Genomic DNA, 20,680 nt, shown 5'->3' with positions numbered 1-20,680 from the left:
ATTCTCATCCGATCCGCTGGACGGGTGGAAAATAGGGTTTCCATCCGTCCAGATTTGTCGGATCGGATGTCAGCGGACATGTCTCCGCTGACATCCGATGCCCCATAGGGAAGCATGGGGGGACCATTCAGATCCGCCAAAAAAACGGACAGGCGGATCTGAACGGTCCGCCTGTGTGAAAGAGCCGTAAGGCCCCTTTCACACCAGCGGACTGATTCGACCCACCTGTCCGTTTTTCAGGCTGACCCGATCGGACCGCCCATTGTTCTCTAAGGGGCGGTGGTTGTCAGTGGACATGTGTCTACTAAAAACAGACATTTGGCAATACGTTCGCCATCCAACTGGCGGATCGGATAATTCATCAGATGAAAATGGTCATGACGTCCGTTTCCATCCGACCACCCCATAGAGAAGAGCGGGCTGTGTCCGTGTCCACTTTGCATAGCGGAGGGGACATGGACCTGAGATATCCCCTGATGAGCAGTCGGATCCGCTTGGACGGATTCCACCGGGCCTCATTGAACAAGTTAAACTTAGAAGCTGATTGGTTACTATGCATAGCTGCACCAGATTCTGTGTGCACCCGTTTTAGTAAATCTCCCACTCTGATCTGCGTTCTTTATCTGTCTGTGGTATTCCCCTGGATGGGTTGTTGCTTTATGTTCCTTACAAGTTTTCTCAGACCGCGGTTCATCCGCACATACCAACATGGCTGATGGCCTTTATCTGAAGCTCTCCTCTCTTCCTTCCGACCAAGCTCCTGTGGTCATGGTGAGTTTGCTTTCATATATCCATATAGTTTCAAAAATAAAAGCTTTTTGATGTATACAGTTTCTCAGCTTTGTTAAAGTATATGTTTGCTGCCCTCCTCTTCATGTGAGTCACCAGGTCACAAGCACTTCTTGCCATTGGCACCATCATAGCTGGCACACCCTATGTGTAAGGGATTATTCCGATACTAGCAGTGCTTTACAACAGGTTTGTTTTATCACATATTGACATACATTAGACTCAATTCACAAAGTTAACACACCAGGATAAGTACAGTAGCCTTATTTTCAAAAAAGTGACAGTTATTTTTAGTTACATAGTTCATTGAATCTAAACATAACAGGCACACGGCTGTCACATAACATGGAGTGTTAAAGATTTGTGAATTGAATCTATTGCATTAGCCAATCAAATTTAATGGGCTACCAACGTACCAAAAAAACGCGTGTGGTCACTTTTATTGCCAAAGTAGTGCAACAAAAAACACTGCCTATGCTTTGCTCATGAATATATTTTAAAATAATTGTAAACCACAGACATGAAATATGAACAAAGCATACCCCTCTATAGTGTGTACTTGTCTCAATTAAGACCACTAATGCCTCGTACACACGCATCGATTATTGGCCGGGAATTTTCGGCCAACGTCCGATCGGCCAATTTTCGGCTTGTTAGTATGATGCTTCCGACAACCGACTCCGACTTTTCGGACGAAAAAAATCTGGTGTGCAGGCTATAAAATTTTTGTTGGCCGTCAACACAACGGCCGATTTTCCGTCAGTCAGTACAGTCAGTCAGGACATCACTTCTGAAGTAGATTTTTGTTGGCCGAGAAAATTCTTGTGCAGTCTAGATCACATTTCAACCAACACAATAACACTGGACAAAAGATGGCCAATCGGTCGGCCGATAATCGTTGCATGTTTACGAGGCATAAGTGTGATTTCTGTCTGCTACTTCCTTCCTCTGCTATCAGCATGAATCACTTCTGACAGGTTTTCCTGACACCAAGAGAAAAAATGGTGACAGGTGAGGGAGCTCCAGCTGATTGACAGCCTCAGCTCTGTTCCTGTGTGAAGGGGGTGTGTTCCTTCCCTCCAATCAGCTGTCAGATCTCTCATCACTGATCTCTGCAGAGTGTAATGTTCACTCTCTAACAGTTTTTTTTCTGAACTCTCAGACAAGCCTTCTATTTCAGCACTTTAGCCGGATGTAAAGATGAGAATACTGCAGAGAAACAGGTACAACTTATGAAGAAGGACTTGTTTCATCTCTGTGTATCACCTGAGGCCAGTCACTTAAATAGGTACAGTAAACCCCCCTCCATTGCGGGGGTTACGTTCCGGGCCCAGCCGTGAAAAGTGAAAATCCGCGAAATAGAAAAACCCTATTAAAATGCATTGTAGGCATGTTTATTTTACTGTCACTGTACGTGTAAAAGCATTTTAAGGTCTTTAAACACACTTTTAAAACAATAGAAACTCATTTAAATACATAAAAGATACTGAGAGACAGAGCAAGAGCTATGGAAAACACAAAATATTTCATTTTTAATGATTTATATAGTAAAATAACATTACAAAAAAAAACGCAATATACCGGGACCGCAAAAACTGAACCGCGATGGAGCGGGGGTTTACTGTATATGGAAAGGTTTACAACCACTTTACCTGTTGTTGCATTCTGATTAGTTCTTTAAAGGCACATGATAAAAGTGCCTTTGGTCCTTACATAATGTTAGTTCTAGTAACCAACTTTTTCAAGTTAAAGTTTTTTTAAAAAAAAAAAAAAACAGTTGCTCATATTTAACCCCCTTGTGAACCATAATCAGCTGTAATTAACATTTTCCTTCCCTTCCCTCCTAGTGTTTTTTTTTTTTTTTTTTTTCTTACCACACATACAGCATATGATTTTTTTTTTGTTATCTTCATTCAAATAAATGTAGCGGGGTTAAACATGCCTAAAGACACTGTTTGATATGTGGGAAGGAACTAGGCTCCCTCTAGTGGTAGCTGCATGGAATTTCCCGGGCTGTGACTTCCTTTTCACAAGATGAAGAAACTACATCTCCCAGGCTGCTTTGCAAGATCCAGGAACTAGGCTCCCTCTAGTGGTAGCTGCATGGAATTTCCCGGGCTGTGACTTCCTTTTCACAAGATGAAGAAACTACATCTCCCAGGCTGCTTTGCAAGATCCAGGGTGCACGGCTGCACCGCACGGCACTATGGGGGAGGTTATTTAAAGGAAGAGAGAAGCGCGCGAAGGGGGGGGCCTTTCTGCGCTGGACTCTGAGGAACCAGCGAGCGAGAGTGAAGGACTGACACTGGATATTGGGCCAGAGCCTTTTAGCCTGGAGGGACGACGTGGAACCGTCCCATCTCAAGCACGAGGCACATTCCTGGAGGTCATACTGCTGTTTGCCGAGACCGGAAGTCATCCGCCAGAAGGACCCCGCGCGGCTGGCATATAGCCAAAGGACTGAGACCGCAGTGGAAGCGCGCGAAGGAGAAACTTCTGTTGGTGAGAGGGCTCATGCCCAATAACTGACTTTATCTGCTGAAGAGACAGTTTTATCTACAGATAGCGGTAGCGCAGCAGGAGGTGATAAAACCCCGGGGTTTATCACCATACTCTCTCAGGAGACTCATAGACAAACAATAAGGTCTGTAAAGGAGTCGCCAGAGGCTTATCTCTCTCGCAGAAGTTATTGCTCAGTTACGCAGACACCCTGCGGTGACAACTAACAGCTCGTTGTTTTTTCTTTCTTGATCTTTATTCCTAATCTGGATTACAAATGAGCTCTATTCAATAACCTTGCTAGCGAAGATCAACAAGAAAGAAGAGAACTCTGGGGGAGGGACTCAGATAGGCCCACCTACCTGGTACTGTGTCTAGCCTTAATGCAGGAGGAGTGTGGGGGTATTCTTTTACCTTTTTTAAAGCTGTTTTAAATAACCTTTTATGGACTTGTATTGTATTGTATTGTATCTCCCCTATTCAATTTGATACATAGTAAACTAAGTTTGGTTAATTACAATCTTGTGCGTTGTTCCATTGTGTCACCCAGAAGGACTACTATTCAAGAAGGTAACAAGGTATTGTTGCATAGTGAAGTATTGTATTCCAACCTGTGTATCTATTTGATAGTCCAGTCCTATTCTGGGTCAGTTGTGCCTGAGGAGGGATCGAGCCAATTTGATTGGGTTGTTAGGCAGGGTGTAGACCCAATAATATAATCAGCAGCTCCTGCGGGGGTGGTGCTACACGTGGGGGCTCGTCCGGGATTTCTACAGTCCTGTAACACAACCCTCTCAGCCCCAGAATCCCCTCCCACGCAGAAATGGATCCTGTCGCTGCTGCTGAGTGGTGCAAGGAAGAGAATGTCATAGTGGAAAATGGCCTGGTGGTTGAAATCAAGGGAGAAGCCTGGACTGAAGAAAAGCTCCTCCCTGTTTTAAGGGCACTATCCACAGACAGGAAATTCTGGGTGATTGACATAAAAACTGACACCACTGCCCCACACACGTATGCACTGTGTGAGTGGAGGAAAGGGGTCCCTGATTATTTCAATGGAAACAGTGTAAAAACTATTGACCAAACAGAACTTTTCCTGATACATCCAGGAGTTCCTACTGCGGGTCCCTCATCCACCACCCCTGGGGTATCCAGCCAAGAAAAAGGTGTCCAAGAAGGGCATCCTGAGTCATCACCTTTGTCGACTTTTAGCTCAGAACTGTGTGCTGTTCTTGGGGAGATTGTGGCAAAATGTAGCAGGGACTCCTCGAGCTATCTGATGACTGGATATAGGAAGCTCCGGACATTCTCTGGGAAACAGCCTGTGCCTTCAGCAGAAGATGGGTTCGAAGAGTGGCTAGATACCGCCACTCAGGCTTTGGAGGAATGGGAGGTACCAGAACAGCACAAGAAGCAGAGAATCACAGAGAGTTTAAGGGGACCTGCATTAGAGGCTGTACGTAATCTAAAGCTTAGCAAGAAGAACTGCACTGCACAGGATTATTTGGACATTCTGCAAGATGTGTTTGGTCGGACGGAGAACGCGGCTGAACTTCTCTACCAGTTGGACCACTGTTATGACCACTGTTATCAAGAAGAGGGGGAGAAGTTGTCCGAATTCATTAAACGTCTGGATAGGATTATCCACCAGATTCTGTTAAAGAAAGGAATAGACCCCCGGAAAATAGATGAGACTCGTGCACGACAGGTTCTGAAAGGGGCTCAACCTTTAGATCCCATTGCCATACTGCTACGAACTCGTCAAGATGGCGGCATTCTAGAATACCCCGACCTGATTCGAATGGTCAGAGAGGAAGAGGTCATGTTGGACAACAAGAAGAAAAGTCGGCAGTTTGACTCAACTGCCCGGGTTGGAGTGATAAGTGTGGAAGAGGGTGACTCTCAAGTTGAACTCCTAAAGACCCAAGTGTCTCAGTTGATAGAAATGGTGTCCATCCTGACTGGTCAGGTATCCACTCTACCCAAGGGGAGTATATCGGAGAGGCCAGATGAACCTGTTAGTCTCAGCACAGATCCAGAGCCACGGCCTGCAAGATTGTTAACTTGTTTCAACTGCGGGGGAGTTGGGCATGTTAGAAGGGTATGTCCCAGCTCAGGAAAGGTTGCCACGAAACCTCGCGAGCCAGCGGGAAACTTCAGAGGACACCGGTGAAGGAGTCAATCGGGTGTCCGTCAGTCTTAAGGGACTCCAGAAGTGGTGCAGGATCAGGGAAACTGAGTCAGGGGGTCAGACCCAAATATAACACCCCCAGTTCTAGACTCCGGGTTACTGAGGGAAGGAAAGTCAATGCACACCGGGTTCAGCGGGGGCCCAGATCAAGGAAGAAAAAGGAGAAGAGGGCCAGGGTACAGAGAACTGAATCAGACAACAAGGCTACAGCAAGAGAATTCCCAACTAACTTGGTCGGGCCCTCCCCAGTGGTCTCGGTTCAGGTGGAAGGAATTTACACAAGAGCCCTCCTTGACACAGGGGCCCAGGTGACTCTTTTGTATAGAGACTTCTATGATAAATATCTTACCCATCTACCTTTGCAGAAGTTGGAAGATCTGGAGATATGGGGTATTGGGACCCAAAGTTTTCCCTATGACGGGTATCTGCCAATCAAGTTGACCTTTGATCCATCAGTGGCTGGTGAAGCGGAAACCTTCGACACCTTAGCGGTGGTCTGTCCTCGTCCACCAGGGGCCAACAAAAGCTCTCTCATCGTAGGAACAAACACTGACCTGGTAAGGCGCCTTCTGATACAACTGGTCCAGGGACAAGATGCTCAGGCGCCAAGGATCCATCCCATGCTACGGCAGGCCTACCAACGATTAGTGTTGGAGCAAGAGACCCCCGCAGAAGGAGTTGGACGACTCTGGAAGCTGGATAGAGCAGAAAAGGTCTTACAGCCAGGAGAGGTGGCCTGTTTTAAGGCTTCTGTTAAACTCACATGGCAACAGCCGGGTCCCTTCATTATCTTTGAATCAGGTCAAAAGGAGAGACAGAGAGGGATAGAAGTGATCCCTGAGGTGATCCCTTTGAAGGTGTTACAGGAAAACCGTGGAAGGGTTTTAGTGAGTGTCAGAAACACCTCTATTACACCAGTGAAGGTACCGGCCAGAGTGCTCCTGGGCCAAGTCAACCCGGCTACCCCAGTTGCCCCCATTGATTTCAAAGAAAAGGAACAGGGTGAAGCGGTTATAGAGGAGCTCTGCTCTGGAAGCGCTGCCCTCCCGCCGGAATGGGTGAAGAGGGCCAAGGCACAACTTGCTCGATGGAGGGAAATATTCTCTAAGGACGAGTTTGACGTGGGATGTGCCAGGAGCGCCACTCATAAGATCCGCCTGAGTGAGGACAAGCCTTTCAGGGAGAGAGTCCGGCGAGTCCCCTTAGGTGACTTAGAAGATCTACGTCAACAGCTGGCAGAGCTCAAAAAGATCGGGATTATCCGAGAATCCAGGAGCCCGTATGCTTCCCCGATAGTGGTAGTCCGGAAGAAAAATGGATCTTTGAGGCTTTGTATCGACTACCGAACGCTGAACAGAAGAACCATCCCAGACCAGTATACCACTCCTCGAATCGAAGATGCCCTACAGAGTCTGTCAGGGGCGAAGTGGTTCAGTGTGATGGACTTAAAGAGTGGGTATTATCAGATCCCCATGCACCCTGAAGATCGGGAGAAAACAGCCTTCATCACCCCTGTTGGGTTCTTTGAGTTCAATCGCATGCCTCAGGGGTTGTCCGGGGCCCCTGCTACCTTCCAGAGGCTGATGGAAAGGACCGTTGGAGATATGAACTTGATAGAGGTACTGGTATACTTGGATGATGTTATCGTGTTTGGCAGAACTTTGGAAGAACACGAGGAGAGGTTGGAAAAGGTCTTGAAGAGGCTACATGAAGAAGGTCTGAAACTTTCTCCTGAGAAGTGCCAATTCTATCAGTCCTCGGTCCATTACCTGGGCCATATCGTGTCTGGAGAAGGGGTGGCCACTGACCCGGACAAGCTGGATGCTGTTGCTTCCTGGCCCAGACCCACAAATGTGACCGAACTCCGGTCATTTTTGGGCTTTTGCTCCTATTACAGGAGGTTTGTGGAGGGGTTCGCCCAGATTGCCCGACCCCTAAATGAGCTCCTGAAGAATGAAGAAGATGATGTCCCTAAGTTGGTAAAGCCGGTGAAGTCCACCATGGGCCCCCGGAAGGCTAAGGAATCCATCCAGGATCAGTGGACCCCGGAATGCGAAGGGGCCTTTGTCCAGCTGAAGGAAACCCTAACCACTGCCCCTGTGTTGGCCTATGCGGACCCCACAAAACCATATGAACTGCATGTTGATGCCAGCCGAGATGGGCTGGGGGGGGTACTTTATCAGGAGCATGAGGGTCATCTGCGACCTGTTGCCTATGTGAGCAGAAGCCTACTGCCTGCTGAAAGGAATTATCCTACTCACAAACTTGAATTCTTGGCCTTGAAGTGGGCAGTGGTTGACAAATTGAAAGACTACCTGTACGGAGCTGAATTCATTGTCAAGACAGATAATAATCCCCTCACCTATCTGTTGACTACGGCCAAGCTGGATGCAACAGGACATCGATGGTTGGCTGCCCTCTCTAGCTTCAATTTTAGCCTGAAGTATCGGCCAGGAATCGGAAATAGGGATGCAGATGCCCTATCCAGAAGGTTGCATGTTCCACAGGAACCTGCGGAAGAATGGACTCATTTGGCTCCAGAAGGGGTGCGTGCCCTATATCAGGGAACTGAATTTCGATCCCGAGGAGGGTCAAGAGCAGAAGAGATTGGGGTTTCGGCTATCGGAGTACCCAAATGCTACTGCCAGGTGACCCAGGTTGAAGGGGAGGGTTTGCCCCGGCTGTCTAAAAGGGACTTGCGGAAGGAGCAGTTGGAAGACCCTTTGGGAAAACTTCTCTTGGAAGCCCTGGAGATCCAGAGCCCTGAGTTGCTTCTAACTGACTCCCCTCAGGGGGCCCGTCTGTTACATAGAGAGTGGACCCGGTTACAGATCAGAGAAGGAGTGGCCTACCGGAGAGGTCCATCTGAAGATCTGGAGGAGAAGTGGCAACTGTTCTTACCAGCTAAATACAGAGAGGGAGTTCTGGCCGCTCTTCATGATAATCATGGCCATCTGGGGCCCGAAAGAACCTTTCAGCTTGTCAGGGACAGGTTCTACTGGCCTTGTATGAGGGCCGAAGTTGAAGGATACTGTCATTCTTGTGTCCGGTGTATACAGAGGAAGACTCTGCCACGTCAAGCAGCCCCAATGGGCCATCTACAAAGTCAGGGACCCATGGAGCTGGTGTGCATTGATTTCCTTTGCTTAGAGCCTGATCTGAGTGGCCAGGGGAATGTCCTTGTGGTAACAGACCATTTTACCAGATATGCTCAAGCATTCCCAACAAGGGATCAGAAGGCCTCAACGGTAGCCAAAGTTCTTGTAGAGAAGTTCTTTGTACATTATGGGTTACCACAACGCCTCCATTCTGATCAGGGAAGGGACTTTGAAAGCAGACTGATCAAGAGACTGTTAGATATGTTAGGCATTCAAAAGACTAGAACCACTCCCTACCATCCACAGGGGGATGCCCAGCCTGAACGATTTAACAGGACTCTTTTGGATATGTTGGGGACTTTGAGCTCAGAGAAGAAACAGCATTGGGGCAAGCACGTAGCTGCCATTGTGCATGCCTACAACAGCACTGTCAGTGATGCTACTGGATATTCCCCTTATCGGCTGATGTTTGGAAGGGAGGCTCGGTTGCCAGTGGATTTGGCCTTTGGCATTTCGCCTGATCATACCTCTTCAGCATCGCATAGAGGATATGTGGACCGACTGCGGAAGAGTCTGAAAGCGGCCTATGACAAGGCTCAGGCCACATCTGATCAACGTGGACTGCGGAATAAAAAAAATTTCGACCTAAAAGTTCGGATCCATGACCTGCAACCAGGGGACAGGGTTTTGTTGAGAAACTTGGGTGTCCCGGGAAAACACAAGTTGGCAGACCACTGGAAGTCCCAACCTTATGTTATCTGCAAGCAACTGCCAAACCTTCCTGTGTACCAAATTCGGCCTGAAGGAAGTGTGGGTCCATTGAAGGCTTGGCATCGGAACCATTTGCTGCCTCTCTCTGAAGCGGTTCGTATGCCCCCTGTGGAAGACTTGTCAGAGGCCCCTTCGACTTCTCGCCGGTCCAGACCAGTTACCAGATCTCAGACGACGCTCCCAGATGAGGGAGAGGGAAGTTCTCCATCTGAAGATTTGGAAGATGAAGAGGAGGTACCCGACTGGTTGTGGTCATCTCAGTTGCCAGAACCCACACCTGCCTCCCTGTCTTCATCTGACTTGGCTGATAGAGGAGCCCTTCAGGCAGAAGCCCCTGAATTCATACCCTTTCATATGCTTCCAGAAGAAGCAGCTGAGGATGAAGATCCTGAGGAGGAGGTTGCACCCTTCTCTGAAGAAGAACTGACCTCTCTTGAACCATCAGGTTCCTCTGTGTTGGAACATGAGGAGGGGGACATTGAAGAATCCTCAGAAGTGCCTGATCCTAGCACCTCTGAGGGCATGCCTCCACGGGAACAGAGGGAAAGGAGAGTCATTCACCCACCTAAGAGACTGACCTATGATCAATTGGGTGAATGTTCGGAAGAAGCTGTTTTTACCTCCAAAAGATCTCCTGACCAGCCTAGTTCCTCCACTGTAGATTTGGTGGGGGACAACCCTAGCTCACCCCCAGGCACAACTGTACAAGCCACCCAAGTTTTGGGGGGTCTGTGAGAGATCATGAGAACAAAGTATTGAAGTAGAAAACGTTTGCATTTAAGTTTGTACATAAGGATATTGGGTTTGGCCATTATAATAAGCACAGTTTTTGATGTTCACAATTTGGTTTACTTTGTGAGTTAATGTTTGCGCACATTTTGTTGCTCTGACCTCACTATATGTTTTTTTCTCTTTCTCACCTTTTGATGTTTTTTTTTCAACACAAACTTTAAGATGTAAGTGTTTAAGAAATTGCAAAGGCACATGTGCTTTTTAAAGGAGCACTAGAAATCACTAGAAATCAGCACTATATTAACACTGTAGAAATCACTTATTTGCTTATTAATTGCACTTTATCGTTTTACTGTTGCACTGCTATTAGAATACAAAATTGGATGTATTCAGATTGACTTATTTCAGCAAAATGTTAATGTTTTTGTTGTATAATGCCAACCTATGCACTAGGGTACATACTGTTGACCTCTTTGGGGACCAAAGTGTCTCAAGTGGGGGGAGTGTGTAGCGGGGTTAAACATGCCTAAAGACACTGTTTGATATGTGGGAAGGAACTAGGCTCCCTCTAGTGGTAGCTGCATGGAATTTCCCGGGCTGTGACTTCCTTTTCACAAGATGAAGAAACTACATCTCCCAGGCTGCTTTGCAAGATCCAGGAACTAGGCTCCCTCTAGTGGTAGCTGCATGGAATTTCCCGGGCTGTGACTTCCTTTTCACAAGATGAAGAAACTACATCTCCCAGGCTGCTTTGCAAGATCCAGGGTGCACGGCTGCACCGCACGGCACTATGGGGGAGGTTATTTAAAGGAAGAGAGAAGCGCGCGAAGGGGGGGGCCTTTCTGCGCTGGACTCTGAGGAACCAGCGAGCGAGAGTGAAGGACTGACACTGGATATTGGGCCAGAGCCTTTTAGCCTGGAGGGACGACGTGGAACCGTCCCATCTCAAGCACGAGGCACATTCCTGGAGGTCATACTGCTGTTTGCCGAGACCGGAAGTCATCCGCCAGAAGGACCCCGCGCGGCTGGCATATAGCCAAAGGACTGAGACCGCAGTGGAAGCGCGCGAAGGAGAAACTTCTGTTGGTGAGAGGGCTCATGCCCAATAACTGACTTTATCTGCTGAAGAGACAGTTTTATCTACAGATAGCGGTAGCGCAGCAGGAGGTGATAAAACCCCGGGGTTTATCACCATACTCTCTCAGGAGACTCATAGACAAACAATAAGGTCTGTAAAGGAGTCGCCAGAGGCTTATCTCTCTCGCAGAAGTTATTGCTCAGTTACGCAGACACCCTGCGGTGACAACTAACAGCTCGTTGTTTTTTCTTTCTTGATCTTTATTCCTAATCTGGATTACAAATGAGCTCTATTCAATAACCTTGCTAGCGAAGATCAACAAGAAAGAAGAGAACTCTGGGGGAGGGACTCAGATAGGCCCACCTACCTGGTACTGTGTCTAGCCTTAATGCAGGAGGAGTGTGGGGGTATTCTTTTACCTTTTTTAAAGCTGTTTTAAATAACCTTTTATGGACTTGTATTGTATTGTATTGTATCTCCCCTATTCAATTTGATACATAGTAAACTAAGTTTGGTTAATTACAATCTTGTGCGTTGTTCCATTGTGTCACCCAGAAGGACTACTATTCAAGAAGGTAACAAGGTATTGTTGCATAGTGAAGTATTGTATTCCAACCTGTGTATCTATTTGATAGTCCAGTCCTATTCTGGGTCAGTTGTGCCTGAGGAGGGATCGAGCCAATTTGATTGGGTTGTTAGGCAGGGTGTAGACCCAATAATATAATCAGCAGCTCCTGCGGGGGTGGTGCTACATAAACAAAGCCCATTTTGTTTAGTTTTATTATGTATTTCTGTCTTTATATTGTATATAGCATTAATACATTTTTTGCAGGTCAGTACTGAAAATAAAAGCCTTGAGTTTCTTCTGAATATATGTATTACTTTGGTACAAAGGTTCTTTAAAAGTTTGTGTACCTTTTTTTTTTAAAGTGTGGAAAATTTTTGAAGACCCCTCGTATTATACATTAAAGTATAACTAAGGGTCCTTACACACGGGCTTTCCACCCGGAGGACTCCATTTTGCTCAGCGGGGGATCGATCTGCCGATCCCCGCAGAGCAGCGGGTGACAGGTCTGTCTGTCCAATTTCATCCGATCCTCCAGATGGATATAAAATAGGAATTCCATCCATCCGAAATTCACGGACAGGGTCAGATTGGATAACAGCGGACATGTCACCTCTGACATCTGCTGCTCCATAGGGGTGAATGGAGCATCTGATCAGGTCCACCTGAAAAACTGACAGGCGGACCTGATCGTAAAGCCTGTGTGAAAGGACCCTAAAGGCCCGTACACACGTACCGATTGTCGGCCGTAAATATTCGGCCGACGACCGATCGGCCGATTGTAGGCTTGTTAGTATGATGCTTCCGACAACCGACAGCGCACTTTCGGCCGAAAAGAATCTGTCGTGCAGGCATTAAAATTTTTGTTGGCCAACACCAGAACGGCCGATTGTTCGCCAGTCAGTACAGAATTCGGCCGACAATCAGCAGATTAGCAAGACTGGGCATGCTCAGAAAAGAAAAAAGACAAGGAAAGTTAACCATCACATGACATCACTTCTGCAGTCGGCTGTTGTTGGCCGACAAAATTCGTGTGCAGTCTTTTGCAGTTTTCAACAGAGACGACAGCCCTGGACAAAAGACAGCCGATCGTTCGGCCGACAATCGCTACGTGTGTACGGGGCTTAAAGGCAAACCTTTTGGGTAGAGTGGAGAAGTATTAGAACACCTGTCAGTTGTTATTGCTGTCTGTGCCCTGTTCGGGAGATTCACCCTCTCTATTTGTCCTGTTTACCATTATCATTGAAAGTAAAAGAAAATCTCACATTTGGGTTGTCCCCAGAAAAGTAATAGAGAGGAAATCTTCCAGTGGGGACACTAGTTCTGGTGACTTGGGGTTCCCTAAATAATTCCCTTAATTTGCAGGGATTTCCTCTCAATTTCTGTTTGGCTATGACACAGGAATTAAGGAGAAATCTCCTCAATGGGACACAGATGGTGAAAAAAAAATCTGACAGAGGTTATAACCCTCCCTTAAGCCCCGTACACACGTACCGAATGTCGGCCGAACGTCTTTTGTCCGGTACTGTCCTGTCAGTTGAAAAGTGCTAAAGACTGCACACGAATTTTGTCGGCCAACAACAGCCGACTGCAGAAGTGATGTCATGTGATGGTGAACTTTCCGTGTGTTTTTTCTTCTCTGAGCATGCCCAGTCTTGCTCATCTGCCGAATTTGTCGGCCGAATTCTGTACTGACTGGCGAACAATCGGCCGTTCTGGTGTTGGCCAACAAAAATTTTAATGCCTGCACACCAGATTCTGTTCGGCCGAAAAGTCGCAGTCGGTTGTCGGAAGCATCATACTAACAAGCCGACAATCGGCCGATCGGTCGGTGGCCGAATATTTACGGCCGACAATCGCTACGTGTGTACGGGCCTTAACTCTATCCAAAAATGAAAAAAAAAGTTTTGCCTATAGTTCTACTTTAAGTGCTAGTTCACACCACAAAAACATCCTCCAGATCTGTTCCCGGATGCATTTCTGCATGTGTGTTTTTGAATGCATTCTGGTGCATTCCAGACGCTATTTTTACTTTTTTCCTGATTCTATTTTTTACTGTACTGGGGTCCGGTGCATTTTTTGTGTGTAGGTGCCTTCCAATGCCTTTTTGATGCATTTTGCAGCGTTCCAGTGCAGTAAAAATGCATCATGTTCTACTTTTATTTCTGGAACCGGAATGCACTGGAACTGCAAGCACTGGTGTGAACTATGCCATTGAAAACCATGTAACCTACTTTCTATGTGTTTTGGATGTTGAAAAAAAAAGCACCGGAATGCATGTGGTGTGAACTAGCCCTAAGAAAGTATTTGCTCAATCTACAGACTTGTAGCTAAAAAGTTAAAGTTATTTTGGTCCTTAGGTTAATAAGAACTAATTAATACAGCATTTAATGCAAGCACCTGAGTTGACTGGGTAAGTGCCTCGTGCAATCTACTGTACAAATGGCTAAAGCCCACGCCAACCGATCGGCCATCTTTTGTCCAGTGTTGTTGTGTTGGTTGAAATGTGCTCTAGACTTGCACTGGACTTTTGTTGGCCAACAAAAACCAACTTCAGAAGTGATGTCATGTGATGGTTGACGTTCCGTGTTTTTTCTTCTCTGAGCATGCCCAGTCTTGCTCATCTGATTTTTGTCTGCCGAAATCTGTACTGACTGAGGAACAATCGGCCGTTCTTTGTTGGCCAACAAAAATTTTATAGCCTGCACACCAGATTTTTTTCGGCCGAAAATTTGCAGTTGGTTGTCGGAAGCATCATACTAACAAGCCTACAATCGGCAGATGGGACGTTGGCCGACAATTTACGGCCAACAATCTGTGCGTGTGTATGGGGCTTTAGACTGGGAGAGGGAGAAGCCGGGCTGTGGAGGGTGTGGGATTAGCTGGCTCTGGTTCTCAGTTATGCGCTGAGAGGCTGAGCCAGATCTCAGTCAGACATCTGGGTGGATCCCGACAATATGGTCACAATCCTTCCAGAGCCTGGAGTGGCTCTGTGATGTCAGCCAACTTTAGTCTGCTGTCAGCTGATTCTTGGCCACTGGAAAGCAAAAGTAAGTACACTCCTGTGACCCACAAGAGAGGTATGATGCTTTGGCTATACTTCTCTTTAAGTTGAGTCTTGCATCCAATTAACTTTGTCTTCTATTTTTTCTAGGAACATGAGGGGTGCCACTTTATTCACACTCGACATCAAGGTCTATACTTTGTCATAAACATTGGTTCCAGTGACTCTCCCTTCATGTATATTGATCTTCTGAACCGGTGGGTTTGTGACTATTAGTGCTCTATAAGTTGATATAGGATGGATTGTAAACTAATCTATCTCTCTCCCTTTGGTCCCAGGCTGGCTTCCCTGATTCGCGATTATTGTGGGGACCTTAGTGAGTCTGTGGTCCGGCTCAACTTCGCTCTCATCTATGAGCTGCTGGATGAGGTTCTGGTAAGTGGCCATCTAGAGGTTTTAAAAGTATAGCTCTCTGTCAGGAAATGTTTTGTTTTTAAACATGTGGGATGTGAACCACTGGTGAAATATCTGCTCCTCTGGGTCATACAACTTGGGATTTAGATCAAATTACTTACTGTCTGGCTACTCATATAAGCCTCAATGCCTTCTGGGAAACCTGAGGATCCTAAATCTTACCAGAATGCACTCCAGAATGACCAGTGGTATTTCTTTGCTAGCAATCAAAGGGACAAGTTGCAAACCTTGTAGAGTGGTTCCAAAACAAACAAGCTGGCTGGCGGGACATCATAAATTGCTTTGAAGGTAAAACATTATTGATCCTCTGACACTTTTCACTGAAATGGGGCTCAGCTATAGAGAAGTCTTATTGAGTAAGCCCAGTTGGGGTGAAATGTGTCAGAAGAAGTCTCAGGTTTATTTTGTTTGTCTTGAACAATAATTTGACCAACAAATAATTTTATGGTGTGCCCTCAGCTACTTTTCTTTTACATTTACGGATAGTTTAGGGCAGGGACAAGCCCCTACCTGGTTTTGGCACTCGGTATCCAAAGAGGTAAACCTCCATACAGAGCTCAGAAGCAACAGAAATCTCCTTTGTCTAGTAGGGTGGGTGTTAATGGAGGTGGTGTCCGATACCTTTTCAATCATATAGTAGCATCTCTTCTAAAAACAGTGCATGCTAGCACAGCTGATTTGAACATAAATGTAAGTAGAACTGAATTCCCCCCCCCCCCCCCAGATCTGTGACGAGCTAGAATCTACTTCTACTGTCTCTAGAGAGGTTCTTATGGTTGCTTACTCTTCCCGTCTGTGTTGCAGTTGGAAGGATTCTTTTCACTACTTGCCTTGGTGACACAAGAGGTAGTGAAGGGAAATCTCCTCGAAATGCAAGCAAATAGTAGTAAAATCCTGTCAGAGGTGCCAATCTTCCTCACTTTCTCAAAAACTAATAAAGAAAAAAAAAAATAGGCAGGAGTAATATTTAGGTGCTGAGAGGTCACACAGCCCTTGGCTGTGCTGTATTCATGTTTCTGTGGAAGACAGCATGTCACTGGACAACATACCTTTCCTTGTCCCCTCCATAGCTCCCCAGGAGGATTGGGTGCTCCATTTGTAAATGTTGACTCTCCATTCCAGCCTTCTACTTCTGGCACAGCCTGTTACTTTGTGCTTTAAATTATTTTACGTGAATCTGTGCTTTACCTCTAAAGGGCAAAGCAACAGGCTGTGCCGGAAGTCAACGACTGAGCGGAGTCAACATTTGCAAATAGAGCACCTCAAGTCCTCCTGAAGCAGCTTATACTTACTTTCTCTTCGGTCCCCTGCCATCATTTGCCAGTGGGGGTGCAGAGAAGAAGCTCTGTGTATGTCCCAAGTCAATTCCAATTGCAGCCTATACAAGGACTAAGAGCACTCTTTCCACTCCAAATGATGGGGAGTGGCCAGTTACCAATTACCAGCCATATTATATTGGAGAAAGGGGAGACATGCACCCCATACCTAGAAGTGCCTAGTATTGCTTTTAGCTTCTGGTGGCCAAAGGGAGCAATGTAGGAGCATAAGGGAAGATGAGTATAAAGCACTGTGTGGGCTGGCATGAAAGTAATGCCTCGTACACACGCATCGATAGTTGGCCATGAATTTTCGGCCAACGTCCGATCGGCCGATTTTCGGCTTGTTAGTATGATGCTTTCAACAACCGACTCCGACTTTTCAACCAACACAACACTGGACAAAAGACGGCCGATCGGTCGGCCGATAATCGCTGCGTGTGTACGAGGCATAAACCTGCGATTTCTCCCTGCATGCACAGCACAGGTTCACTTTAGATCATTACTTTATACCTAGCCCTACCTACCTTAAACCATACCTTATACGAGTCATTAGATGTGTATACCTTTAGGTTGATTATACTTTCCCCACTCAGGATTATGGGTACATCCAGACGACATCAACAGACATGCTTAAGAATTTCATCCAGTGTGATCCTGTTGTCATCAAACCATTTAATCTGCTGGATCTGAGCAGTGTTGGGCTGGTAAGAAGCTGCAGTATTTACTAATTTTTCACTGTACAATGGCTTCTCAAGGACTTTTTTTTCACCCATCTTCTTTTGTTCTTTTTCCGTACCTGATGACCCTCAGTTTGGAGCCGAGACTCAACAAAGCAAGGTAGCTCCCAGTTCAGCTTCCAGTCGGCCTGTTCTCTCCTCGCGACATCAGCTGGTGAGTTCGGTTTATCTAACCCAACCTTTCTGAACCAGGGTTCCTCCGTATTAGAAAAGTTTAGAAAGACTTATCCAACCTGCTGAGCCTAGAGCAGGGGTCTCCAAACAAAAGTGCAGTTTACTGCCCTTCAGACTTTAGGGGGGCTGGACTGTGGCCAGTGGGATTAAACAATAGCCCATCTTTGATACTAGGGGCGGAATAGTGCCCTATTGTTGGTGTCAATGGAAGGAATAGAGCCCCATTGTTGGTGTCAATGGAAGGAATAGTGCCCCATTGTTGGTGTCAATGGAAGGAATAGTGCCCCATTGTTGGTGTCAATGGAAGGAATAGTGCCCCATTGTTGGTGTCAATGGAAGGAATAGTGCCCCATTGTTGGTGTCAATGGAAGGAATAGAGCCCCATTGTTGGTGTCAATGGAAGGAATAGTGCCCCATTGTTGGTGTCAGTGGGGGGAATAGTGCCCCATTGTTGGTGTCAGTGGGGGGAATAGTGCCCCATTGTTGGTGTCAATGGAAGGAATAGTGCCCCATTGTTGGTGTCAATGGAAGGAATAGTGCCCCATTGTTGGTGTCAATGGAAGGAATAGTGCCCCATTGTTGGTGTCAGTAGGAGGAATTATGCCCCTTCATTGGTGTCAGCGGCAGGATTTATGCCTCAGGGGCTGAATAAAGGCAAACAAAGGGCCACATCTAACCCCCGGGCAAAGAGTTTGGAGACCACTGGCCTAGAGCATTGTAATGGACCTTGTAGTTTGGGGAATTTCTGTAGAAACAATAAAATGTTATATGAGGTTCATTGTAAATTGCCCTGCATCTTACCCTTTTGGCTGACTTGATGGCTTGTCTTCCTCTAGTGCCAAAACGTGGAGCAATCACATACAGGTGAATCTGGACCTGGCTCTTCCTTGCATCACTCATAAAATCATCATAAGAGTAATTTTAGCTATGAAATATGCTTTTAAATATGTAGTTAGATATAATGGCAGTAAAGTAAAAAGTGCATGGGCTTGCAGGTATAGGGGTTATCTTTTAAAAAGGAATTTCTAGTTATGGATATTTTTACATAGTTACATTGGTCCATTTTGGACCAGTGTAAGTATGCATTTACCAGACCTGGTAGATCCCCCCCTGGAAGCTGGAAATCACTGTAGTAGGCACCGCTACTGCAGCAATCTCCACTAGCTTCTGGGTCTCATGCCTCGCCAGGGGTGCTGTTCATTGAACACTTGGTATTTTCTGAATGAATGCAAAGCAGACTTTAATTGGATGACATGGAGAGATGTGGCGGTGATGTCATGATCTCTACCTCGTCCAATCAGAGAATGCTTTGTATTCATGAAAAAAATGTAAAGCATTCTTTGAATGGCGCTTGTGCCAACAGGCAACCTCCTAAGTTCAGTAAGCAGCCGCTCGGCCCAGGACCCAGAAGCTAGTAGAGATTAATGTAATAGCGGTACCTACTACAGTGATTACCAGCTTCTGGGGGGGATCCCTTCAGGTATGGTATATGCATACTTACAAGCTGGAGCAATGTATAGGATATCCAAACCTGGAATTCAGGTTTAACTTATAGTCAGGTTACAAGTAAGTACATTTTTGTGCCCCTTTCACACATGCTGTCAGTTTGTCCGTTTTTTCATCCATCCGTTGACGGATGAAAAACGGACATCAATGTATCTCTATGTAAAAACGGATGACAACAGATGATCATCCATTAACATCCTTTTCATCTGCTTCCGTCAATGTCCGTTTTTTTGAACGTATGAATGCCCTATTTTTCATCTGTCAGAAAAACGGATGACAACGGATGAAAAACAGATAACTGACGAAAAACGGATGACAACTGATGAAAAACGGATAACAACTGACGAAAAACAGATAACAACTGACGAAAAACAGATAACAACTGACGAAAAACAGATAACAACTGACGAAAAACGGATGGAAAACGGATAAAGCCCTTTTCACACAGGCGGACCGTTCAGATCCGCCTGTCCGTTTTATTGGCGGATCTGAACGGTCCCCCCATGCATTCCTATGGGGCATCGGATGTCAGCGGAGACATGTCCGCTGACATCCGACCCGATCCGATCCGTCAAATCTGGACGGATGGAAACCCTATTTTCCATCCATCCAGCGGATCGGGTGAGAAGGGACTGACGGTCCGTTGACATCCGATTTCTCCCATAGAGATGCATGGGGAACTGTCAGCTGTGTCTCCGCACACAGCGCGGAGACACAGCTGTCGTCCTGCTGCTCAGCGGGGGATCAGCGGCTCGATCCCCCGCTGAGAAAAACGGACTCCGTCCAACGGACGGAGTGTGTGAAAGAGCCCTAACAACTGACGAAAAACGGATGACAACTGATGAAAAACGGATACATTTTGATGTGACTGAACTGATGAACTGAACGGACCGTATGTGTGAAAGGGGCCTAAAGGTGGATGTTTCAGTAGCACTAATTTGGCACATTCTGCTTCTGAACCAACATTTTCAAAGTTGGTTTGCCATGCTGCAGATTTGTTTTGGTGCAAGAAATGTTCAGTATTATCAGCGATGTCGTATAATGACAGTGTTTTTTTTTTTGGTATATCACATGGGAGCTTAGGTGTGATTAAATGGAAATTTTGGTGCTTCTAGTGAAATTAAGGGCTAGGGTTTTGGTAGAGAGGCTGTGGTTAAAGTGAATATGTGTTTTGCCCATGCAGGAGTATGTAACAGGTTCACTGTAATAGCTCCATCAAAGTAGCTTACGTAACGTTCACTCCTCAGCGGCTTCGGTCACCCAAGAAGCAGTGACATTCCATTCCTGGTACTCCCATTCCTTCCATGTAGCAGCACTAATGCTTATTGACTGGCCACTCAGGCAACCAGCACTGTCACATGGGGTGGAAGGAAAGGTCTCATCCCCCTGTAAGCTCAAAGTTGTGACATGGATACTGTTGACTTGTTGCACTTGAGTCCCAATCATGATATTCAGTTTATGCTTGGATGGATCAAAGAGTTTGATGCTGGGTTGGAGCTGCTTTATCTTCCTAGCTTGTGTCTGGCTGTTGTGCCAGAGCCCCCATCATTTTGCCATTTTTTCCACACTGCTGTAGGTGTCTCTGTGTGTAAGGAAAGGTCAGATTAAACCAAAGCCCTCTTTTCTCCTCTATACCAGAGTGAGCAGAATGAGATCTTCTTGGATGTCATAGAGCGCATGACCGTGGCCATTGGCACAAACGTGAGTATTATTTACACAGCCTTCTGTACTCAATCCTACAAGAAT

At 46.3% G+C, this 20,680-nt stretch overlaps 1 protein-coding gene across 1 annotated transcript in view; it reads left to right on the top strand.

The window, feature by feature from the left end:
• The window catches only part of AP4M1 (adaptor related protein complex 4 subunit mu 1), a 56,733-nt gene that overhangs the window by 18,001 nt on the left and 18,052 nt on the right, over positions 1-20,680 (top strand). Inside the window, exons 3-8 of the mRNA XM_082257019.1 lie at positions 683-771; positions 14,875-14,981; positions 15,063-15,159; positions 17,111-17,221; positions 17,328-17,408; positions 20,573-20,635. Of these exons, the coding sequence (XP_082113145.1) occupies positions 683-771; positions 14,875-14,981; positions 15,063-15,159; positions 17,111-17,221; positions 17,328-17,408; positions 20,573-20,635 (548 nt within the window). The remainder of the gene's footprint in view (positions 1-682; positions 772-14,874; positions 14,982-15,062; positions 15,160-17,110; positions 17,222-17,327; positions 17,409-20,572; positions 20,636-20,680) is intronic.

This window comes from Pelophylax lessonae (assembly GCF_965119305.1).
Source record: "Pelophylax lessonae genome assembly, chromosome: 4".
Classification (NCBI taxonomy): Eukaryota; Metazoa; Chordata; class Amphibia; order Anura; family Ranidae; genus Pelophylax; species Pelophylax lessonae.
This window is presented reverse-complemented; position numbering and strand designations above follow the sequence as displayed.